Source organism: Rattus norvegicus, chromosome 2 (assembly GCF_021556685.1).
Source record: "Rattus norvegicus strain SHRSP/BbbUtx chromosome 2, alternate assembly SHRSP_T2T, whole genome shotgun sequence".
Lineage (NCBI taxonomy): Eukaryota > Metazoa > Chordata > Mammalia > Rodentia > Muridae > Rattus > Rattus norvegicus.
In genome coordinates, this window is record NC_141535.1 from 7,539,218 (window position 1) to 7,559,483 (window position 20,266).

Consider the following 20,266-nt stretch of genomic DNA (forward strand, 5'->3'; position numbering starts at 1 on the left):
GGATCATCACTTTCCAGAAAGGAAATGGAAAGCAAGGAAAAAACACAACAAAGTCAGATCCAGAAATCAGCACTAAATTTATAATCATCTTAAACTTAGCTGCCTAGATGCCAATGTAAGAACATAATCAATAATAGCCAGAGAAAATTTTGGCTGGACTAGAGTCCAACCAAAGCAGGGCCTGAATACGCCAACACAGCTGAAGTATAAGAAAAAGATCTTAAAACCAACTATATGAAGATGATAGAGATCCTTAAGAAGGAAAGACTCCAAGAGCCCACAGATGGGACCTTAGACTACTATATGAAGCAAAATTTCAATCACCATTGATTGCTAAAATAAGATACTCCATAATAAAATGAAACTTCCTACAGAGAGAGTAAAAGGAAAGATCCAACCTAAGGAGGTTAACTACAAAAATTAAAAATATAGGAAATAATTCTAGATGTCCCAAATCAAAGGAGGAGAAGCACGGATATACACAGACATACACACACACACACACACACACACACACACACACTCACACATTCACCACCACCAACAAATTAACAGATATTTAACAATAATTTTTCATTTTTCATTGATAATTTTCAATATCAATAGCTTCATAAAAAGACATATAAGAGAATGGATGCGAAAATATGACCCCATCCTTCTGCTGCATCCAAAAATCATACCTCAGCATCAAAGACAGACACTACTTCAGGGTAAATGGCTGGAAAAGTATACCCTAAGCAAATGGACCTAAGAAAAATTAGAGTTCAAACATAACCTAACCAGAAGAGATAGGAAAGGACACTTCATACTTATCAAATGAAAAGAAATCAACCAAGATGAAATTTCAATTCTTATCATCTATGTTCCAAGGACAAGGGCAAATACATTTGTAAATAAAGCATTACTAAAGCTTAAATCATGGTGGACCCTCACAGGCTGTTAGTGGTAGACTAATACCCAACTCTTACCAATACACAAAAACTAAACAGAGAAATGTTGGCACTAACAGAGATTATGAATCAAATGGAACATTCCACCCACACACATAAGAATATACCCTTTTCTCAGTACCTCCAAATATTTTCTCCAAGTACCTCTCAGAATTTTCTCCAAGCTAAGGGGAAAGTTCATAGCACTAAGTGCCTACATAAACAACTCATAGTATGAGAGATCTCATACTAGCAACTTAATAGAACAGCTGAAATCTCTAGAATAAAAAACAAAACACACCCAAGAAGAGCAGACAGCAAGAAAAAATAGGCTGAAATACATAACACAGAAATAAAGAGAATAATACATAGATGGCACTGGCTAAAGTTAAATCACAAAAAGATTAACTATCTAAACAGACATATAACCCTAGTGAAAAACAAGTAGTCTTTTTTTAATTGTTTTTATTAGATTTTTTTTATTTACATTCCAAATGTTATTCCCTTTCCCAGTTTACTGGTCATAAGCCCTCCCATCCCATCTGCCTCTCCTACATAAGGGTGTTCCCCAGCCACCCCTTCCCTTCTACCTTTCCTGCTCTGACATTCCCCTATACTTGGGAGGTCCAAACTTGGCAGGACCAAGGGCTTCTCCTACCTTTGGTGCCCAAGAGAGGCATCCTCTTTTACATATGCAGACGGAGCCATGGGTGTGTCCATGTGTAGTCTTTGGGTAGTGGTTTAGTTCCTGGGAGCACTGGTTGGTTGGTATTGTTGTTCTTATGGGGTTGCAAGTCCCTTTCAGCTTTCAGTTCTTTCTCTAATTCCTCCATCTGGGATTCCGTTCTCAGTTCAGTGGTTTGCTGCTAGCATTGGCCTTGTATTTTACGTGCTCTGGCTGTGCCTTTCAGCATGCACTTATTAGCTACATACATCTTATCTAACTTTAGTGACTGTATGTATGTAGGCTGTATACCCATATGGGGCAGGCTTTGAATGGCCATTTCTTCAGTCTCTGCTCCAAACTTTGACTCCATATACCCTCCTATGAATATTTTTGTTGCCTCTTTAGACAAGGACTGAAGTACCCGCACTTTGGTTGTCCTTCTTCTTGAGCTTCATGTGCTCTGTGGATTACATTTTGGGTAATTTGATCTTTTGCGCTAATATCCACTTATCAGTGAGTACATACCATGTATGTTTTCTGTGATTGGGTTACCTCACTCAAGATGATATTTTCTACTTCCATCCATTTGCCTATGAATTTCATGCAGTCATTGTTTTTGATAGCTGAGTAGTACTCCATTTTGTAGATGTACTATATTTTCTGTATCCATTCCTCTCTTGAAGGCCATCTGGGTTCTTTCCAACTCCTGGCTATTATAAATAAGGCTGCTACGAATATAGTGGAGCATGTGTTTTTGTTGTATGTTGGAGTACCATTTGGGTATATGCCCAGGAGAGGTAGTACAATGTACAATTTTCAGAGGAACCTCCATACTGGTTTCCACAATGGATGTACCAGTTTGTAATCCCACCAACAATGGAGGAGTGTTTCTCTTTCTCCACATCCTTGCTAGCATCTGTTGTTACCTGAATTTTTGATCTTAGCCATTCTGACTGGTGTGAGGTGGAATCTCAGGATTGTTTTGATTTGCATTTCTCTGATGGTTAAGAATGTTTAACATTCCTTTAGGTACTTGTCAGCCATTTGATATTCCTCAGCTGAGAAGTCTTTGTTTAGCTCTGTACCCCATTTTTTTTAAATAGGATTACTTTGCTCTCCGGAATCTAACTTCTTGTGTTCTTCGTTTATTTTGGATATTAGCCATCTATCAGATGTAGGATTGGTAAAGATCTTTTCCCAATCTGTTGGTTGCCATTTTGTTCTACTGACAGTTCCCTTTGCCTTACAGAAGTTTTGCAGTTTTATGAGGTGCCATTTATTGATTCTTGATCTTAGAGCATAAGTCATCAGTGTTTTGTTCAAGAAATTTTTCCCACTGCCTATGTGTTCGAGAATCTTCGCCACTTTTTCTTCTATTAGTTTGAGTGCATCTGGCTTTATGTGGAGGCCATTGATGCACTTGGACTTAAGGTTTGTATAGGGCGATAAGAATGGATAAAATTTATTCTTTTACGTACTGACCTCCAGTTGAATGAGCACCATTTGTTGAAAATGCTATCTTTTTTCCATTGGATGGTTTTAGTTCCTTTGTCAAAAATCAAGTGACCATATTGTGTGGGTTCATTTCTGGATCTTCAGTTCTATTCTACTGGTCTAACTGCCTGTCTCTGTACCAATACCATACAGTTTTTTATGACTATTGCCTTGTAATATTGCTTGAGATCAGAGATGGTGATTCACCCAGAAGTTCTTTTATTCTTGAGGATAGTTTTCCAAATTCTGGGTTTTTTTGTTATTCCAAATGAATTTGCAATTGGTCTTTCTAACTCTATGAAGAATTGAATTGGAATTTTGATGGGGATTGCATTTAATCCGTAGATTGCTTTTGCCAAGATGACCATTTTTACTATATTACTCCTGCCAAACTATGAGCATGGGAGGTCTTTTCATCTTGTGAGATTTTCAATTTCTTTCTTCAGAGTCTTGAAGTTCTTATTGTACAGATCTTTCACTTGCTTGGTTAGAGTCACACCAAGGTATTTTATGTTATTTGGCACCATTGTGAAGGGTGTCATTTCCCTAATTTCTTTCTCAGCTTGTTTATCCTTTGAGTAGAGGAAGGCTACTGATTTGTTTGGGTTAATTTTATACCTAGACACTTTGCTGAAGTTGTTTATCAGGCTTAGTAGTGGAACTGGTGGAACTTTTGGGATCACTTAAATATACTATCATATCATCTGCAAATAGTGATATTTTACTTCTTTCTTTCCAATTTGTATCCCTTTGTACCTCCTTTTGCTTTATGATTGTTCTGGCTAGGACTTTGAGTACTATATTGAATAGGTAGGGATAGAGTGGCCAGTGTTGTCTAGTCCCTGATTTTAGTGACATTGCTTCAAGTTTCTTTCCATTTATTTTGATGTTGCCTACTGGTTTGCTGTATATTGTTTGTACTATATTTAGGTATTCACCTTGAATTCCTGATTATTCCAAGTCTTTTAATATGAAAGGGTGTTGAATTTTGTCAAATGCTTTCTCAGCATCTAATGAAATGATCATGTGTTGTTTTTTCCTTTGAATTTGTCTATATAGTGGATTACATTGATGGATTTCCATATACTCAACCATCCCTGCATCCCTGGGATGAAGCCTACTTGATCATGATGGATGATATTTTTGATGTGTTCTTGGATTTGGTTTGGGATAATTTTATTTGGTATTTTTGCATCCATATTCATAAGAAAATTGGTTTGAAGTTCTCTTCCTTTGATGGGTGTTTGTGCGGTTTAGGTATAACAATAATTATGGCTTGATAGAGGGAATTGGGTAGTGTTCCTTCTGTTTCTATTTTGTTGAATAGTTTGAACTGCATTGTTATGACACCTTCTCTGAAGGTCTGATAGAATTCTGCACTAAACCCATCTGATCCTGCCTTTTCTTGGTTGGTAGACTTTTAATAACTCTTTCTATTTCTTTAGGAGTTATGGGATTGTTTAGATGATTTTCTGAGCCCAATTTAACTTTGGTACCTGGTATTTGTCTAGAAAATTGTCCATTTCCTCCAGATTTTCCAGTTTTGTTGAATATAGACTTCTGTAGTAGGATCTGATGATTTTTAAAATTTCCTCAGATTCTGTCTCCCTTAATTTGCATACACTCTCTGTACCCTCTGGTTAGTCTGGCTAAGGGTTTATCTATCTTGTTGATTTTCTCAAAGAACCAGCTCCTGGCTTTGTTGATTCTTTGTATAGTTCTTTTTGTTTCTACTTGGTTTATTTCAGCCCTGAGGTTGATTATATCCTGATTTCTACTCCTCCTGGGTGTATTTGCTTCTTTTTGTTCTAGAGCTTTTAGGTCTGCTGTCAAGCTGCTGATATATGCTCTCTCCTGTTTCTTTCTGCAGGCACTCAGAGCTATGAGTTTTCCTCTTAGCACAGCTTTCATTGTGTCCCATAATTTGGGTATGTTGTACCTTCATTTTCATTAAATTCTAAAATGTCTTCAATTTCTTTCCTTATTTTTTCCTTGACCAAGTTATCATTGAATAGAGTGTTGAGGCCTGCATTATGACTGATTATATGGTCAATTTTGGAGAAGGTACCGTAGGGTGCTGAAAAGAAGTTATATTCTTTTGTTTTAGGATGAAATGTTCTATAAATATCTGTTTAATCCATTTGGTTCAAAACTTCTGTTAGTTTCTCTATGTCTCTGTTTAGTTTCTGTTTCCATGCTATGTTCATTGATGAGATTGGGGTATTGAAATCTCCTATTATTATTGTGTGAGGTGCAATGTGTGATTTGAGCTTTAGTAAGGTTTCTTTTATATATGTAGGTGCCCTTGCATTTGGAGCATAGATATTTAGGATTGAGAGTTCGTCTTGGTGGATTTTTACTTTTATGACTACGAAGTGTCCTTCCTGATCTTTTTTGGTAACTTTTGGTTGAAAATCAATTTTATTTGATATTAGAATGACTACCCCAGCTTGTTTCTTTGGATCATTTGCTTCTGTTTGGTGCAAAAGTGTTGGCATTACCTCTGCTCTCAGGTGTGTAGGCGCTCCTAGGGAATGACTTTCAGCTGTCAGCACAGGCAGAAACCTGAAGGGTCCTGCCCTTGTCTGTGGCTCCTAGGTCCCTGTGCCCAGAGGACATAGATGGTACTAGGTGATTTCTTCTTGGGTCAGGAATGTGGGCAGAAAGTAATTGTCTCCTCTGAGTTCTCAGGAATCTCCTCACTTCTGAGGGCCCAGCTCTCACTCCCACGGTATTTGGGTGCAGAGATCTGTGTGACCAATTCAGTTCAGTTCCATGTTCAGGCAGAAGGTTCCTGCTGCTGACCTCCTCTATATTCCTATATCCAGAGGCCATTATGCAGGTTACTCTTGGGTCAGGAATATGAGCAGAAGTGGTGGTCTCCCCTGAGCTCTCAGGATTGTCCATACTTCTGGAAGTTCAGCTCTCTCCCCATGGAATTTGGGTGCAGGGAGCTGTGGGTCTAGTTCAGTTCAGTTCTGGACACAGCCAGAAACCAGAAGTGTCCTGTCCCAGAGGACTTCTGCCTTTGCATGTTCTGAGCCCTCCAGGTGGGTCACTTGGAGCAGAAAAGTTGGTCTTACCTCTGCTTTCAGGTGTGTAGGCACTCCTGGCATTTGTCTTTCAGCTCTCAGCGCAGAAACCTGAAGGGTCCTGCCCTTGACTGCTCCTAGGTCCCTGTGCCTAGAGGGCACAGATGGCACTAGGCAGTTTCCTCTTGGGTCTGGAATGTGGGTAGAAAGTACTTGTCTCCTCTGAGTTCTCAGGATTGTCAACACTCCTGAGGGTCTAGCTCTTCCCCCCAACCCCCATGGGATTTAGAAGCAGTCTTTAAAGATCTCCCAATCTGGCCCAGGGCCAAATGGTTTAGCACAGAATCCTATCAGACAATAATAACAATAATCCTCAAATAATTCCACATGATAGAAACACAAAATACATTGCCTCATTCTATTAGGCCATAGTTACTGCCAGGAGCCATCCTGGCCTGCAGTGATTTGAAGCAGGATTTAGAATTGGATGTACAGCCACCAAACTAGATAAGATGGATAAAGCCAAGAAGTGCAGGCTGACAGGTACCAGATGTAGATCTCTCCTGAGAGACACAGCCAGAATATGGCAAATGCACAGGCGAATGCCAGCAACAAACCACTGAACTGAGAATGGGACTCCCGTTGAAGGAATCAGAGAAAGGACTGAAAGAGCTTGAAGGAGCTTGAGACCCGGTATGAACAACAATGCCAACCAACCAGAGCTTCCAGGGACTCAAAGACTATACATGGACTGACCCTGGGCTCCAACTTCATAGGTAGCAATGAATAGCCTAGTAGGAGCACCAGTGGAAGGGGAAGTCCTTGGTCCTGCCAAGACTGAACCCCCAGTGAACTTGATTGTTGGGGGAAGGGCAGTAATGGGAGGAGGATGGGGAGGGGAACACCCATAGATAAGGGGAGGGGAAAGGGTTAGGGGGATGTTGGCCTGGAAACCTGGAAAGGGAATAACAATTGAAATGTAAATAAGAAATACCCAAGTTAATAAAGATGAAAAAAAAAAAGAATTGGATGTAGTGGTAGCTTTAAAAGACTGATGGTTTCTGGCCTTTCAGCTCTCTATAACTATACTGTATGCTTGCTGATAATTTCTTAAAAAAACAAAAAGTTCTAAAAACTTTCTTGCTTATTTTGTGGTTAAAAACCACTGGCTTGGGTGACTAACATCTGTTGCCTAGCAGCAGAAAACTAAGTAAAAAATGTATTGCTATCACTCCCTTCTCAGTCCAGGCAGCCAGAAGCCTCTCTGGCTAGATTGGTTAACTCTTTGTGAACCAGAGAGGAAGTAAAGGAAAAGAATTAAGATTCTTTATACAACAAATATGCACAGGCACATATACATTCATGCACCCACACTGCTGGGCCCTAATGTCTATCTCAATCAACTCCATGACTACTCATGCATGCTTACATACATACCCATATTCCTAAATATATACATACAAACAACCGGACATATACATTTGGATGGATAGATGTAGAAGAGCCCCAAAGCCAAACTACCCAACCAACAATTTTATTTCCTTTCTCTGGACATTTTATACCTTTTTAGACAAAAAGTTCTTTAGAAAATTACCTCAGAGTTAAAATGTTACATAAAATGGGAGTTATAGAGAGATGTTGATATTCTTTTCAAAGCAGTATTTCATACTGTAAGCTCAAAGTTCAAAGCAAGTTTTTACATGGCTTTGCCTTATCATAGTGCACACCTATGACTTTGTCATTGGACCTAAATGTTTTTCATTGAATACAGATTTGTCCTGAAAGGTAAAAGTTTTAAAGTTGTCCGTCCCCCCCCCAGACACAAAGTTTAGAGCAGAACAGGTTAGGCCCCAGAATTGTATGTTCCAGGAAGCCTCTCCTAGGGCTATAAAATAGGTAATTACATTGGACAGTTCAACAGGAACTAGCTGATCATGAAGTTAGATTAGAATCTTAGAGAACAATCTTGAGAAGCAGGAAGCAGCTTCTCCCAGAACTAGCGGACCATAAAGTTAAACAATCTTGAGAGACAGGAAGCTCCTCCTTGTGATTTTTCACTAGTATTCTAGACATTTTCCAATGACTCTCTCCCTACCCCCTTGGGTTGCGCTTTCTTCCTTTAAATTGCCCGTCTTAGCTACTGGTCTTTGAACTCCATGCCCCTGCGTGGGATATGAGTCTCGACCCCAGTGCACTGGTTCCTATTGATAAACCTCATGTGATTACAGCAAGGATGGTTTTGTGTGAGTTCTTGGGGGTTTGCGTCATCCCAAGACTTGAGTGAGAGTCTCCCCGCTCTGGGGGTCTTTCATTTGGGGGCTCGTCCAGGATCGGCGACCACCCTCGTCTCTGAAGACCCACTTGGAGGTGAGATAGCATCTGTGTCTTTGTCTGTGTCCTTTTGTTTTGTGCCAGCTAAACTCTGGGTCTGTATTTGCTACTCTGAGTCTGTATTTGTTCGAGAGTTCTGGAGTTCTGGTTTTGCAGTCGCTCCCATCTCAGGCTGAGAAGGGAGGCTTATGTCTCAGGAGAGATGAGAGTGTGAGCAGTAGACGTGCCAGGGGCTCACTGATTGTGCTGCCCTGAGAGATGTCCCAGGAGGTCTGGAGGAACCTCAGGGACTCCTGGGAGATTCCCATCTGGGTGCTGGTGAGGATTCGGTGATTCTCCTGGATTGGAGAAGAGACCCGTCCTCCCGGCCATCTGTATTTCTAGAGTGGTCTTTGTCTGTGTGTCTTAGGTCTTTGTTTTGTGTTACTTGTACTTTGACGATGGGACTCCTCTGAGTTTGACTTTAGACCACTGGACTGCTAGAGCACACAATTTGTACCGTGGCAGACTTTTTGCTCCTTGGAGTGGCTGGCGTTTGATGTTGGCTGGCCTCCAGAGGGCACCTTTGACTTAACCATTATTTTTGATCTGCTCTCCTTCATCTGTCTTTGGTGTCCCCTTGGGAAGGAGGAGTGAAGTGAAATCCACTCCCCTTCATCTGTCTGTGGTTGAGAAGGAAGAGTGATGTGGAATCCGTCTCCTTCATCTGTCGTTGGTGAGCTCACGGAAGCTCCCTTCTAAATCAGTTCAGTTTTGTGGTGATCTCGAGGCAGCCGCTTGTTTTTTGTTTTTGTGCACACTTCTGCTTTTTGTCTGTTAATCTTTTGATTGTCTTTCTGTGTGACTGAATGCTTTTGTCCTTTTCTGCGGACCTCTATTTTCTGGACTCTCTTCTTGTTTTCTCACCATCCCACTTGAGATACTTGTTAATAGCTGTTACAGGAAATACAGAATCCTACTAGAGGCCAGAAAAAATGTTCCAGACACGGATGGAAGGCCCTCACTTCTGCCTGTTGACTTCAATACGCCTGAAGGTAGGGAATGCCAGGTCTACTGTCAGACTCCAATGGTGGGACTCTGAGGGGCTAAAAAAATGCCCCACCAATTTGGCTAAAATAAGGAAAATATATGAAAAAAAAAGCTGCAGAAACTTGAAGGGTTAAGCTAAGTTGCTGAGAGAGTTAGTGTAAGTCGCAGAGAAAGTAAGGTTGAACAGAGAGACTGAGGAAGAGAAAGAGAAAAGAAGGTAAAAAGAAGGGGAAGCTAGAGAGCTAAAGAGAGATAAAAGACAAGAGAGGAACATATACTGGACACAGTAGTTAGGGAACCTAGGAAGACAGTACCTGCCAACTGAAGAGAATTTCTTGCTAAAGATCAGTGTTCCTAATGCAAAGAAAAAGGACACTGGGTCAGGGACTGCCCCAGGAAGAACAAGAGGGGCCTCTTCAGTGGCCCCTGAGGCAAGTCTCTCGGTCCTAGAGTGCTGGCTATGCACAAAGATAGAAGGGAAGCCCGCCCAATTGTTTTGTGAATAAGGGGGCCCAACACTCTGTGCTCCTACGCCTAAATAGGCTAGTGTCCAACAAAAGACCTTGAATACAGGGGGCTACCAGCAACAAACAATACTTATGGACTACCCGAAGAACAGTGGACCTTGGCGTGGGCTGGGTAACCCACTAGTTCATGGTCATCCCTGACTGCCCCTATCCCTTGCTCATGAGAAATTTGTTCTCCAAAATGGTTTGTGCAGGCTGAAATGGCTGGATGAGGCCATGTGTATGCATATCTGCAGACTGTGTATGTGGAACTTAAGACCTGTCTCAGTGCACCAGTACCTGATGCTGGAAGATGTGTGGCTTAGTGCCATTCTGCCTGGAACACACCGCTCCTGCCAGCCGGGCACTAACAGTTATCACCCAATCCAGGACTTCAAACTGTGGTAGAGTGGCTGATGTTTTGCCTTTGAATAAAATGTCCCAGAGGATGGAACCACTGGTCAGCTGACATGGACTAGATTCTCCACCGGTTGGGGGCAATATGGTCACCTTGCTGCCCAATCCTGACCTGGAGCTACCACAGCACGAGTGTCAAGCACTGGCAGAAGTCAGTGGGTGGAGGGAAGACCTCTGCAACTGGCTGATCGACCCCTGCTGAAAGCCAAGGCTACCTTGTCTACAGATGGGAACAGTTTTCTTCATGAAGGTCAGAGATAAGTGGGTGCTGCCATGATGGGCAATTCAATGTCATCTGGGATGTCTGAACCTCTACCCACCCAGCACATCAGCACTGCAGATGCCTTGCCATCTCTTGGATGCCCTGATGAAGCCAGCAACTGTGAGTATTATTCATTGCCCAAGACATCAGGAGGGAAGAGATTCAGTGGCATGGGGCAATAACAAAGTAGATTAAGTGGCTCGAGAAATGGCTATGCAGGAGCCTATTCTGGTTGCAGGCCTACAAGAGACAGCCACTGGGAACTGGGATCAGACTAAGGAATGACCTCACTTAAAAATACCCAAATTGTGGGGGTTGGGGATTTAGCTCAGTGGTAGAGCGCTTGCCTAGGAAGCGCAAGGCCCTGGGTTCGGTCCCCAGCTCCGGGAAAAAAAAAAAAAAAAAAAAGAATACCCAAATTGCTTAAAAGAAAAAAAGACAATGGCACATGAGGGAAAACTATATTCTCTAGAGAACAAACAAGATTCACTTTGCCAAATACACAAATGGACTAATTTAGGAGATAAGAAGCCTGTCCAAGTAGTTAAGATATATGTAATAGACTTTAAGATTTTAGCCAGAGAGGCAGTAAAAAAGTATGTATGTCAGTAAGTGAATGCTTAGCAAACAAACAGGGCAAAGAGACCTAGAGAGTTTAGTAGAAAGTCGAAGTGAACTTCACTGAGATAAAACCAAGAAAATATGGTTACAAGTATCTCCTAGTGCTTGTAGATACCTTTTCAGGAATAGATAGAAGCTTTCTCCACCAAGCAAAAGATGGCCTCCATAGTCATCAAGAAGATACTGGAAGAAATCTTCCCCCAGTCTGGAGTGCTCAAGGTAATCTGGTCAGACAACGGCCCTACTTTCGTTGCCAAGATAAGCCAGGGTGTGACCAAGAGGTCTATTGGAAATTACATTGTATCTATAGACCTCAAAGTTCAGGACAGGTAGAGTAAATAAATAAAACTCTAAAAGAGACCCTGACCAAATTGACCATGGAGACTGGCGCAGACTGGGTGGTACTCCTTCCTTCTTGCTCTCTTCAGAGCAAGAAATACCCCTTCCAGATTCAGCCTTACCTACTTTGAGATCTTATATGGGGCCTCAGCTCCTGTGACTGTATTAGATGATGTTACTGAACCAACATGTCATAGTAATAATGATTTGTATACCAGGCTAAAAGACCTACAGGTGATACAGAAAGAAGTCTGGTCATAGCTGACAGCAGCCTATGCCCCGGGGACCCCTGAGACATCTCATCAGTTCCAGGTCAGAGACTCAGCTACATGCGACAACACCGAGCCCAGACACTCAAGCCTCGCTGAAAAGGACCGTACCTGGTGCTGCTGATGACCCTGACAGCCGTCAAGTCTCAGCCCTCACCAGCCACATACTAGCTGTTGGGGCTGAGAGCTGGGACCTAGAGGGACACTCAGATCTTCAAAAAACTCCCTAGACTTGCACATCAGATAAGCAGATACATCAGAGACATGACTGGGAGGTTGCTATAATGCTCATTTGAGGAGTGTGCTTTAGAAACAAGAATTTCATGTTTGCCCGGGGTTCCATTGGGATAGGTGTGGGGATAGGCTTGATTTCTATTGCAAATGATGTAACATTGCATATGTTAGTACTCCTAACACTTCTTGGGACTGTGCCTGAGGGATCACAACCTGTATACGTTTAGAAGTTCTAAAAGGCAGTCATGACCTTTGTGTGTAGGTTCAGATAGTGTCCAGATTGGAATCCTGATGCTAAAGACTTAGTAAGACACAAAAGAGAGTTGACCTGATATTCCTTAAAGATAGAGGTCTGTGTGCTACACTAAAAGAAAAATGTTGCTTCTATGTAGACCATTCAGGAGTAATTAAAGACTCCATGAGTAAACTTAAAAAATGGTTAGACAAAAGACAGAAAGACAGAGAAGCATAACAAGGATGGTTTGAGAGATGGTTTAATAGATCTCCATGGCTGACTACTTTAAACTCCTCATTAGTAGGGCCACTTTTGATTTTACTTCTGCTTCTTACGCTCGGGCCATGTATCCTTAATAAGCTAGTAACTTTTGTTAGAGAAAGAATAAGTGCTGTACAGATTCTGATGCTATGCCAGCAATACCATGCTTTAGGAGGACAAAAAAAAATCAATATTATGAATATACTGAAATTAGACCTAGCCACTAGAAGAAGTGGGGAACTCCACTGCCCCTGCATGGGATATGAGTCTCAACCTCAGTGCACTGGTTCCTATTGATAAACCTCATATGATTACAGCAAGGATGGTCTTGTGTGAGTTCTTGGGGGTTCACGTCATCCCAAGACTTGAGTGAGGGTCTCTCCGCTGCGGGGGTCTTTCAGTCCCAAGTCTATTTCTATTTTTAGTGTAATTATGAAAGTTCATTGTATTTCTTATTATACAGCCTTTACTTTCTATATGAGGAGTGGGCACATTCTATTTTTGATTCTAAGTTTATCACATCTTTCTAGCACAACAGCCATCTCTAAAAACTTTCTTCCTAAAGATATTTGAATCAAATCATGAATTCTATAAAATCATCTAAATAGCAGTAATTCATGGTAGTTCATCCTTATGTTGATCTGCAGGAAATTTGATCAATAGGGTGGGCTAATACTCATGGATTATTATATTAATTTAATAACGACAGGAAAGGCATATCAGCTGTCAGCTGTAAGAAGCAATTCTGAGATTAATTCTCAGAACCTTGCCATCCTTTGTAACCTTGCCATTGAGCTCACCATTACAGAACATGCAAAAATGGTGGGCCACCTCCAGGAAGACCCCCTGCTAACCTTAGCCTATACTAGATGACTCTTAACAAGTTACCCTGTGATACTTTGTGGTGTCAAAGAAAGACTCAACAAATAAAAGAAAAAATTTACAGACCAATTTTCTTCATGAACATAAATGAAAATATATTCAATAAAATACTTGCAAACCATGTCTAAGAACATTTCAAAAAGATGACCCACCATGATCAAGTAAACTTCATCCCAGAGATGCAGGGAGGGTTCAATATACAGAAATCAATAAATATAATCCATCATATAAACGAAGTGAGTGAAAAAAATCACACGATCATTTTATTAGATGCTGAAAAAGTCTTTGACAAAATAAAACACCATTTTATGATAAGGGGAATTAGAAACCCCTTCGGTTGATCAGCACTTTCAGCAAAGTACTTAGAGTTTTGATGTAATTATGTCTTGTGCACTGGGAATTACATTACACCAGGAAACTATTTTCCAAATTGTACTGTGTTTAAATGAACTGGCAATAAACCATCTGTCACCTGACTCCCAAAGTTTAATCCAGGCCAAATCAGGCTGAACCCCCCTGCCATGACACCTGCAGGAACCCTTTCACAATGACACTTACTCAATCATGTTTGTGCTGTTTGCTTCCTAAGAGCTAGCAGTTGGAAATAATCTACATGCTCCTCAACAGAAGAATGGATAACAAAAATGTGGTCCATTTGCACATGGAATATTACTTAAATGTTTTTAAAAAAACATGAAATGTGCAGGCAAATGGGTTGAACTAGAGAAAAAAAATCACACTAAGTGAGATATATCAAACCCAGAAAGGTAAGTATGGCATATATTCACTTATATCTGGAAATTCACTATTAAATAAATGATAACCAACCTACAGTTCATAAATCCAGGGAAAATAAGCATAGAGGAGAGGGCTAGGCCAGACACATGGATCTCTTTTGGAGGGGGAAGTAGAATAGATTTTATGGGTGGAGTAGAGCCTTGAAGGAGAATGGGAGAAGGTCAAGAGTGGGAGGATCTGGTGAGAAGGGGGACAGAATTGAGGAATGGACTGAGATAAAGGACATTTAAGAGGCTACATGAAAGCCCAGTACAGTACCAATAAAACAACCTTAATTATATTGTGCTATACTCAGAGATTGGTGCTCTAAAAAATGAAGTTAAAATTTTTGCAGGAAGATTGATGGACTTGGAATGTATATTATTAAGCAAAGTTATACAATCTCAAAAGAAACTGCATGTACTCTCCTATGTGCAGAATTTAGCCAATAATATATGTGTACATGTAAACAAATGTATATATGGATACAGCACAATATAAAGAAAGAAGGCAAGAACATATATATACAGGGGTGAGGAAGAATAGACTGCATGTAGCAGTCACAAGCTATAAAAGTGTATAAAGCTAATTGCTCCAGTAGTTCTGTCAAGGAGCATCTAACTTCTAGATGCTGTTGTGGAAATTTTGGTTCTGGTAGTGGATGAGTGTGTAAAATCCATTCAACACTAAGAGTGCAAAAGTTAATGCTCGGTCCTACAGCTTCCCTTCCACTCGCCTATTCTAACTGTGCTGGAGTCCACTGAGATGTATAGACTTAAGGTCTGGTTAATTTTGGTGTGCTATACTTTTTCTTATTTGTAAGTTCTTTTTAGTAATAAGGATTATAAATTAAAAGGTGAAATACAAATGAGCAGGAAAAAACTTGTCAAACCTAAGATGTTTAGAAACCTAAGATGCTTTGACTTTCATTTTCTTTTTCTCCATGTCTGGGGGAAGTATAAATTGCTATAGTTTATAGAGACAGTAAGTCCCAGGTAATCTATAGTCTTCCAACTGTGAAGTGAGACTTTAGGTTCACCTTTGCTTGTAGTGAATACAAGCATTTGTTCCCTTATCGCATATCTATGCATGTCTCTCTGAACAAGAAAACACTAACTATACTCAAGTAACATCTTTTGGAAGGGTGCATTGCTAATTGAATTTCTGAGATTAAAATAAAACCAGAAACAATTACTGTTGTGACCCTTTTATTACAATGTCAGCCTTCAATCAGACAATGACTTTCCTTTATCATTGGAAATCAGACTCAATCTGCTGATAATATATTAAAACAGAAGCACATTTAAAAAAGCATTTTTCTTCAAAGAAAAAGTAAAATAAGTTTGTGAAAATCTTTGCTTAGAATTTTCTCTAAGATCATGGGCATAATTCACCCTAATTCTGTAGTTAAAATAATAATAATAGTTAAAAGTTGTAATATTAATTTATTTTATGATATTTACAGTTTTATTTAACAGATCATCAAATCTACTGGATGTAGAAATAGTTCAATCAGGAGTAGATAGGTGGGTAGGTAGATGTTAGGTAGCTAGCTAGATAGGTAGGTAGATAGATAGATGATAGATAGATAGATAGATAGATAGATAGATAGATAGATAGATAGTTAGATAGAGTGGTGGTTTGTATATGCTTGGATTAGAAAGTGACACTATTAGTAGGTCTGACCTTGTTGGAGTAAGTGTGTCACTGTAGGCATGGGCTTTATTTCCCTTTTTAGAGTTGCCTGGAAGCCAGTCTTCTCCTTGCAGCCTTCAGATGAAGATGTAGAACTCTCAGCTCTTCCTGTACCATGCCTGTCTAGATACTGCTATGCTCCCATTTTGATGATAATGGACTGAAACTTTCAACCTATAAGCCAGCCCCAAATAAATATTGGCCTTTATAAGAGTTGCCTTGGTCTTGGTGTCTGTTCACAACAATAAAACCCTAACTAAGTCAGATAGATGCCAACAGGCAGACAGGCAATAGGTTGGTAGTTAAATAGCACTTAAAAAATTTTTTTAAAGACAAAAGTCAGACTTTTCAGTTATGGTCAGAGTCCTCAGTAGGACAATACAGGCTATTCATTTCAGTTTTGTCTAATTTTTATATAGATGAAAGAAGGCTAAATTTCACACCCAGGGAAATTCTAGGAAGACTTAATTGAAAACTGAAGGCACAGCAGAGGCTGGCACTGAGTTGTGGTGAGAGCTAATGGTGCAAATACCTTGGTTGGTATACTTAAACAAACAGCTCTATCCTAAATCAGTGTTACTAGGCCTCTCATGACCCCGGTGCAATTCCATGCCCTAATTATTCAATGAACAGTTTTAGAAGATTTAAAGATTTGTAAAACTTAAGAATGTGTCTTTAATAAATTGAATGTAAAAAAAATAAAAAGAAGAAAAGAGAAGAAAAAAGACATGACAAAAAGTTCATTGTCATGAACTTATAAATACAAGAGATAATTTCATATTTTATAATGATTGTTTTTAGGTGTATGATGTGCTATTTTGGGGGGATCGAGTCAGTTTTGAGCTTCATGTCAAGAATGAGAAATTAATTCTAACTAATATATTTTCTCCTAACTTCATTCCTATTAATTCTCCTAAATTAATTTATGTTAAGGAGTAGGGATATATGAATAGAATATCCCTCTAACATGTATAAGGCCCTGGGTTTGATCTCCAGCACTGGACCAAATAAACAAAAATGCATGAATGTCTTAGAGTATGTATGGATCATAATTACCTGAGCTTTCCAGTTAAGCATTTGTGTGATTTGGGCAGGTCACTTACAATAATTCAAAAATGCCCTGGTTTTTGAGTAATGATAAGACTTGAGATGCAGGCCTGGCTGCACTGCAAATCTTGAGATCTTCAGGATTGGTAGGTATTTATAAACAACTACTACATTTTTATTTTTATTTCTGTCTATGTTATTGAACAGTTACAGTTTGACTTTTGCTTTATGTCTCTTTAGTTTTTCACTTACCTATGCTTTCTTTCCACCTGTTTGTATCTAGATAAGTTACATACATAAATTCTCAAAGCTCACCCATTCAGGCATCAGCTTCTATTTGTGTTTGAATGTGTAGCATGCTAAGTGTGCAAAGATGGATGTCATAGGGTCCTTCCTGTCTTGGATACTGTTCTACCATGATAACCTTTTCAAAGCTAGGCAATAAGACTAGATTTTATGCTTTCACACCCCTGACCTAATGACTTCTTTTCTTTCTCCTCTTCTCTTCTCTTCTCTTCTCTTCTCTTCTCTTCTCTTCTCTTCTCTTCTCTTCTCTTCTCTTCTCTTTTCTTATAAATAACTATCTCCTAAGCAGCAGCAGCCATAAGAAATATTTAGGTAGTAACTAGCATGGGCTGCAAGTTTCTTATAATAAAATTCTTTTTAAAAATATTCTCTTTGACCTAGAGATTATTCTTATGCTAATTAAAATTTAAAGATAGCATGCAACATAATAAGCTTTGCTATGGCATTTTTGTGCTTAAATATCATTATGTTTTGTTCTTTTTGTTTTGTTTCAAGACAGGGTTTGTCTTTGCAGCCCTGGTCAACCTGAAACTGGCTCTATAAACCAAGTTGCCCTCACACTCAAGAGATCCATCTGCCTCTGTCCCACCACCCCTGCTTTCCTCCAGTGTGGGGATTAAAGGCATGGTTTTCTTATTTATACCTGTCTTTTACTCTTCTTCTCTCTTCTCTTTATGGTCTCCTTCTTCCCTTCCTCCCCATAGTCTTCTGTCTTTATATCACAGGGATTCCATTATCCCTGTCTCCATGTGGACATTTTTTATTTCCTATCATTGCTCCATTACTACTTTCTGATCTGAACTTAACACACACACACACACACACACACACACACACACACACACACACACACTTAGGTTCCACCCATTTTGGCTGTAAGCCCAGACTTTGATGGCTGAACCACCTCTCCACCCCTAGATTCCACAAATAACAGAAAACATGAAATATTTGTCTTTCTGAGAGTGTCTTATTTCACTTAACATAATCATTTTCAATTCCACTTCCCCATAAATTTCATGATTTCACCTTTTCTTTATGACTGAAGGAAATTCTACTGAGTATGTCCTACATTTTTTTACCCTTCCATGTATTGGTGGACATCTAATCTCATTGTATTTTTTGTTGTGAAAAAAAAAAAAACAATGACATCACTGATGTGCATGTGTCTCTGGGGTATCCTGACTGAGTACACTTCAGATGTATACTCTCAAGAGTGGTATACCAGGGTCATATGATAGCTCTATTTTAGCTTTTTAGGGGTCTTTATGTTAACTTCCATGGTAGCTGCTAAAAGCTTACAGTTTAAGTTGTATCTTAGAATGTTTGCATTTTCACTTTCCCTTGGAACATTTTTGTCTTAATCCAAAAGTAAGGGAATTAAATAAATCACATAGCTGTTTACTGAGGGATCTCATTGGAGAGGACTATCATAATCTGAAAATGTTGTCCTAAATATAAAGAAATTGATGTGTTCCCTTTAGTTGAGAAATCCTTGTCTTCAAAATTTAGCAATAACTTATTTGTCACCTTTTGGTGTACCTATATTTTCCATTTCACACTATGTCAGACTGTGTCTTGTGAGCTTAGTGACTTTGAGGTACAAATATTATGGTGTCTCTTGTGGCCAGTAAGAATTCAGAAGAGATGTGGAGAATGGACAAAGCGTTGTTTTACCTAGGTGCTGTGGGACAGACAGGAAAAGAGCAAGATACAAGGAATGCTAAGATCATAGTATCCTAGTTTCTTCATGCTGTATTTCTGGGACACAGTGGTTATTTAAACAAGAAAGGGAACCTTGAGAATAGTGGCGGTCATCTAAACATTTGTTCAATCCTCTTTATTACTTTCTTCTTCAGTAGGGGAAAATTCAGTTTGGAAAGGTAAAGCCCGGTTTCAGAAGGGGTAAGGGAGAGCAGTGAATACAGCACCACATAGGACGCAAACATGCTTCCATAAACAAACCTAAGAACTTAACATTTTAGATTGAAATAATACAATTTATGTTCAAATTAGTATTCATATTTATTCATATGAACATTGTGTAAATGATCTCAGTGTGGAATGTCCCCTGGACTGATTTACTACTTAATTTCTTGTTCAGGCTCAAATTTCTGGAATAGGTTTTACTTATTGCCAGTGTTTTTGTTATAAGAAACTTTTTGACATTCACTTAACAAAATTAAAAATCATCTATTTACTTACTTGAAATCCAAGAGGTTCATTTCATGCTGATAATCACCTTGGACTGTCTTTAAATTTGACGTATGTTCAGAGGTAGAGGCCTCTATCTTTCCTAAGAGCTGCATTACCTAATGGAAGTAAAGATGTTTGTGTGTGAGAGCAAAGCCTCCACCATTTTTGCACTAAGACTTCCTTTCTAAGAAGCCTAGAGCACATCTGCATTAGCAAATGATTCAACTGCCAGAAGACCAGGCAGGCTGCTCTCAGACTTCCTTATCCCTCTGTTATCCCAGACACAATTTTTATGGCTGTTCCTAACACTGGAAGAGAACACAAGGGGCAGCTTTCCTCCAACCTCCTGCCTATGCCTCCTGTACATCTCCTCATTGCCTCCTCTTCCTTTAGCCTCCAACACCAGCAAGTATCCCTACAGCTCTCACCACCATTCCTGTCAACATACCAGCCTAGCAGACAAGTAAAACAGACAACACTGAGCCAATAAATGCACTCTCTGGAAACCTAGAGAGAGGATACAGAAACCAAGGAATAAAACTGTCACACAACCAAGACAAACCCAGAAATCAACACCTAGACCTATAAGCACTTCAAACCCAGATGCCTAGACACCAGCATAAAAAAAAACAAAAACAAACAAACAAAAAATCAACATAATAACAGTCAGAGCAATAGCAAAGTCCAGCTATCCTTGGATATGCTAACAGCTGAAGCACAAGAAAATGATCCTAAAACCA

The 20,266-nt window shown here is 39.7% G+C and overlaps 1 protein-coding gene and 1 long non-coding RNA gene across 11 annotated transcripts in view; one reads left to right on the top strand and one right to left on the bottom strand.

The window, feature by feature from the left end:
* Fam81b (family with sequence similarity 81, member B) overlaps window positions 1-20,266 on the bottom strand; it is a 120,791-nt gene that overhangs the window by 44,273 nt on the left and 56,252 nt on the right. For all 9 annotated transcript variants that reach the window (XR_015661827.1, XR_015661826.1, NM_001433106.1 and 6 more), the window contains 1 exon segment: window positions 19,536-19,642. Coding sequence is in view for 7 of the 9 variants with exons in the window: in NM_001433106.1 (NP_001420035.1) it covers window positions 19,536-19,642 (107 nt within the window). In the remaining 2 variants the exon portion in view is untranslated.
* Window positions 8,005-13,984, top strand: LOC147995951 (uncharacterized). 2 transcript variants are annotated; one of them, XR_015673449.1, is made up of 4 exons: window positions 8,005-8,489; window positions 9,387-9,487; window positions 10,204-10,787; window positions 11,846-13,984. It is a non-coding gene; the product is annotated as an uncharacterized LOC147995951 (long non-coding RNA). The 2 variants fall into 2 exon arrangements; XR_015673446.1 differs by lacking the exon at window positions 8,005-8,489 and having other exon boundaries at window positions 8,606-9,487.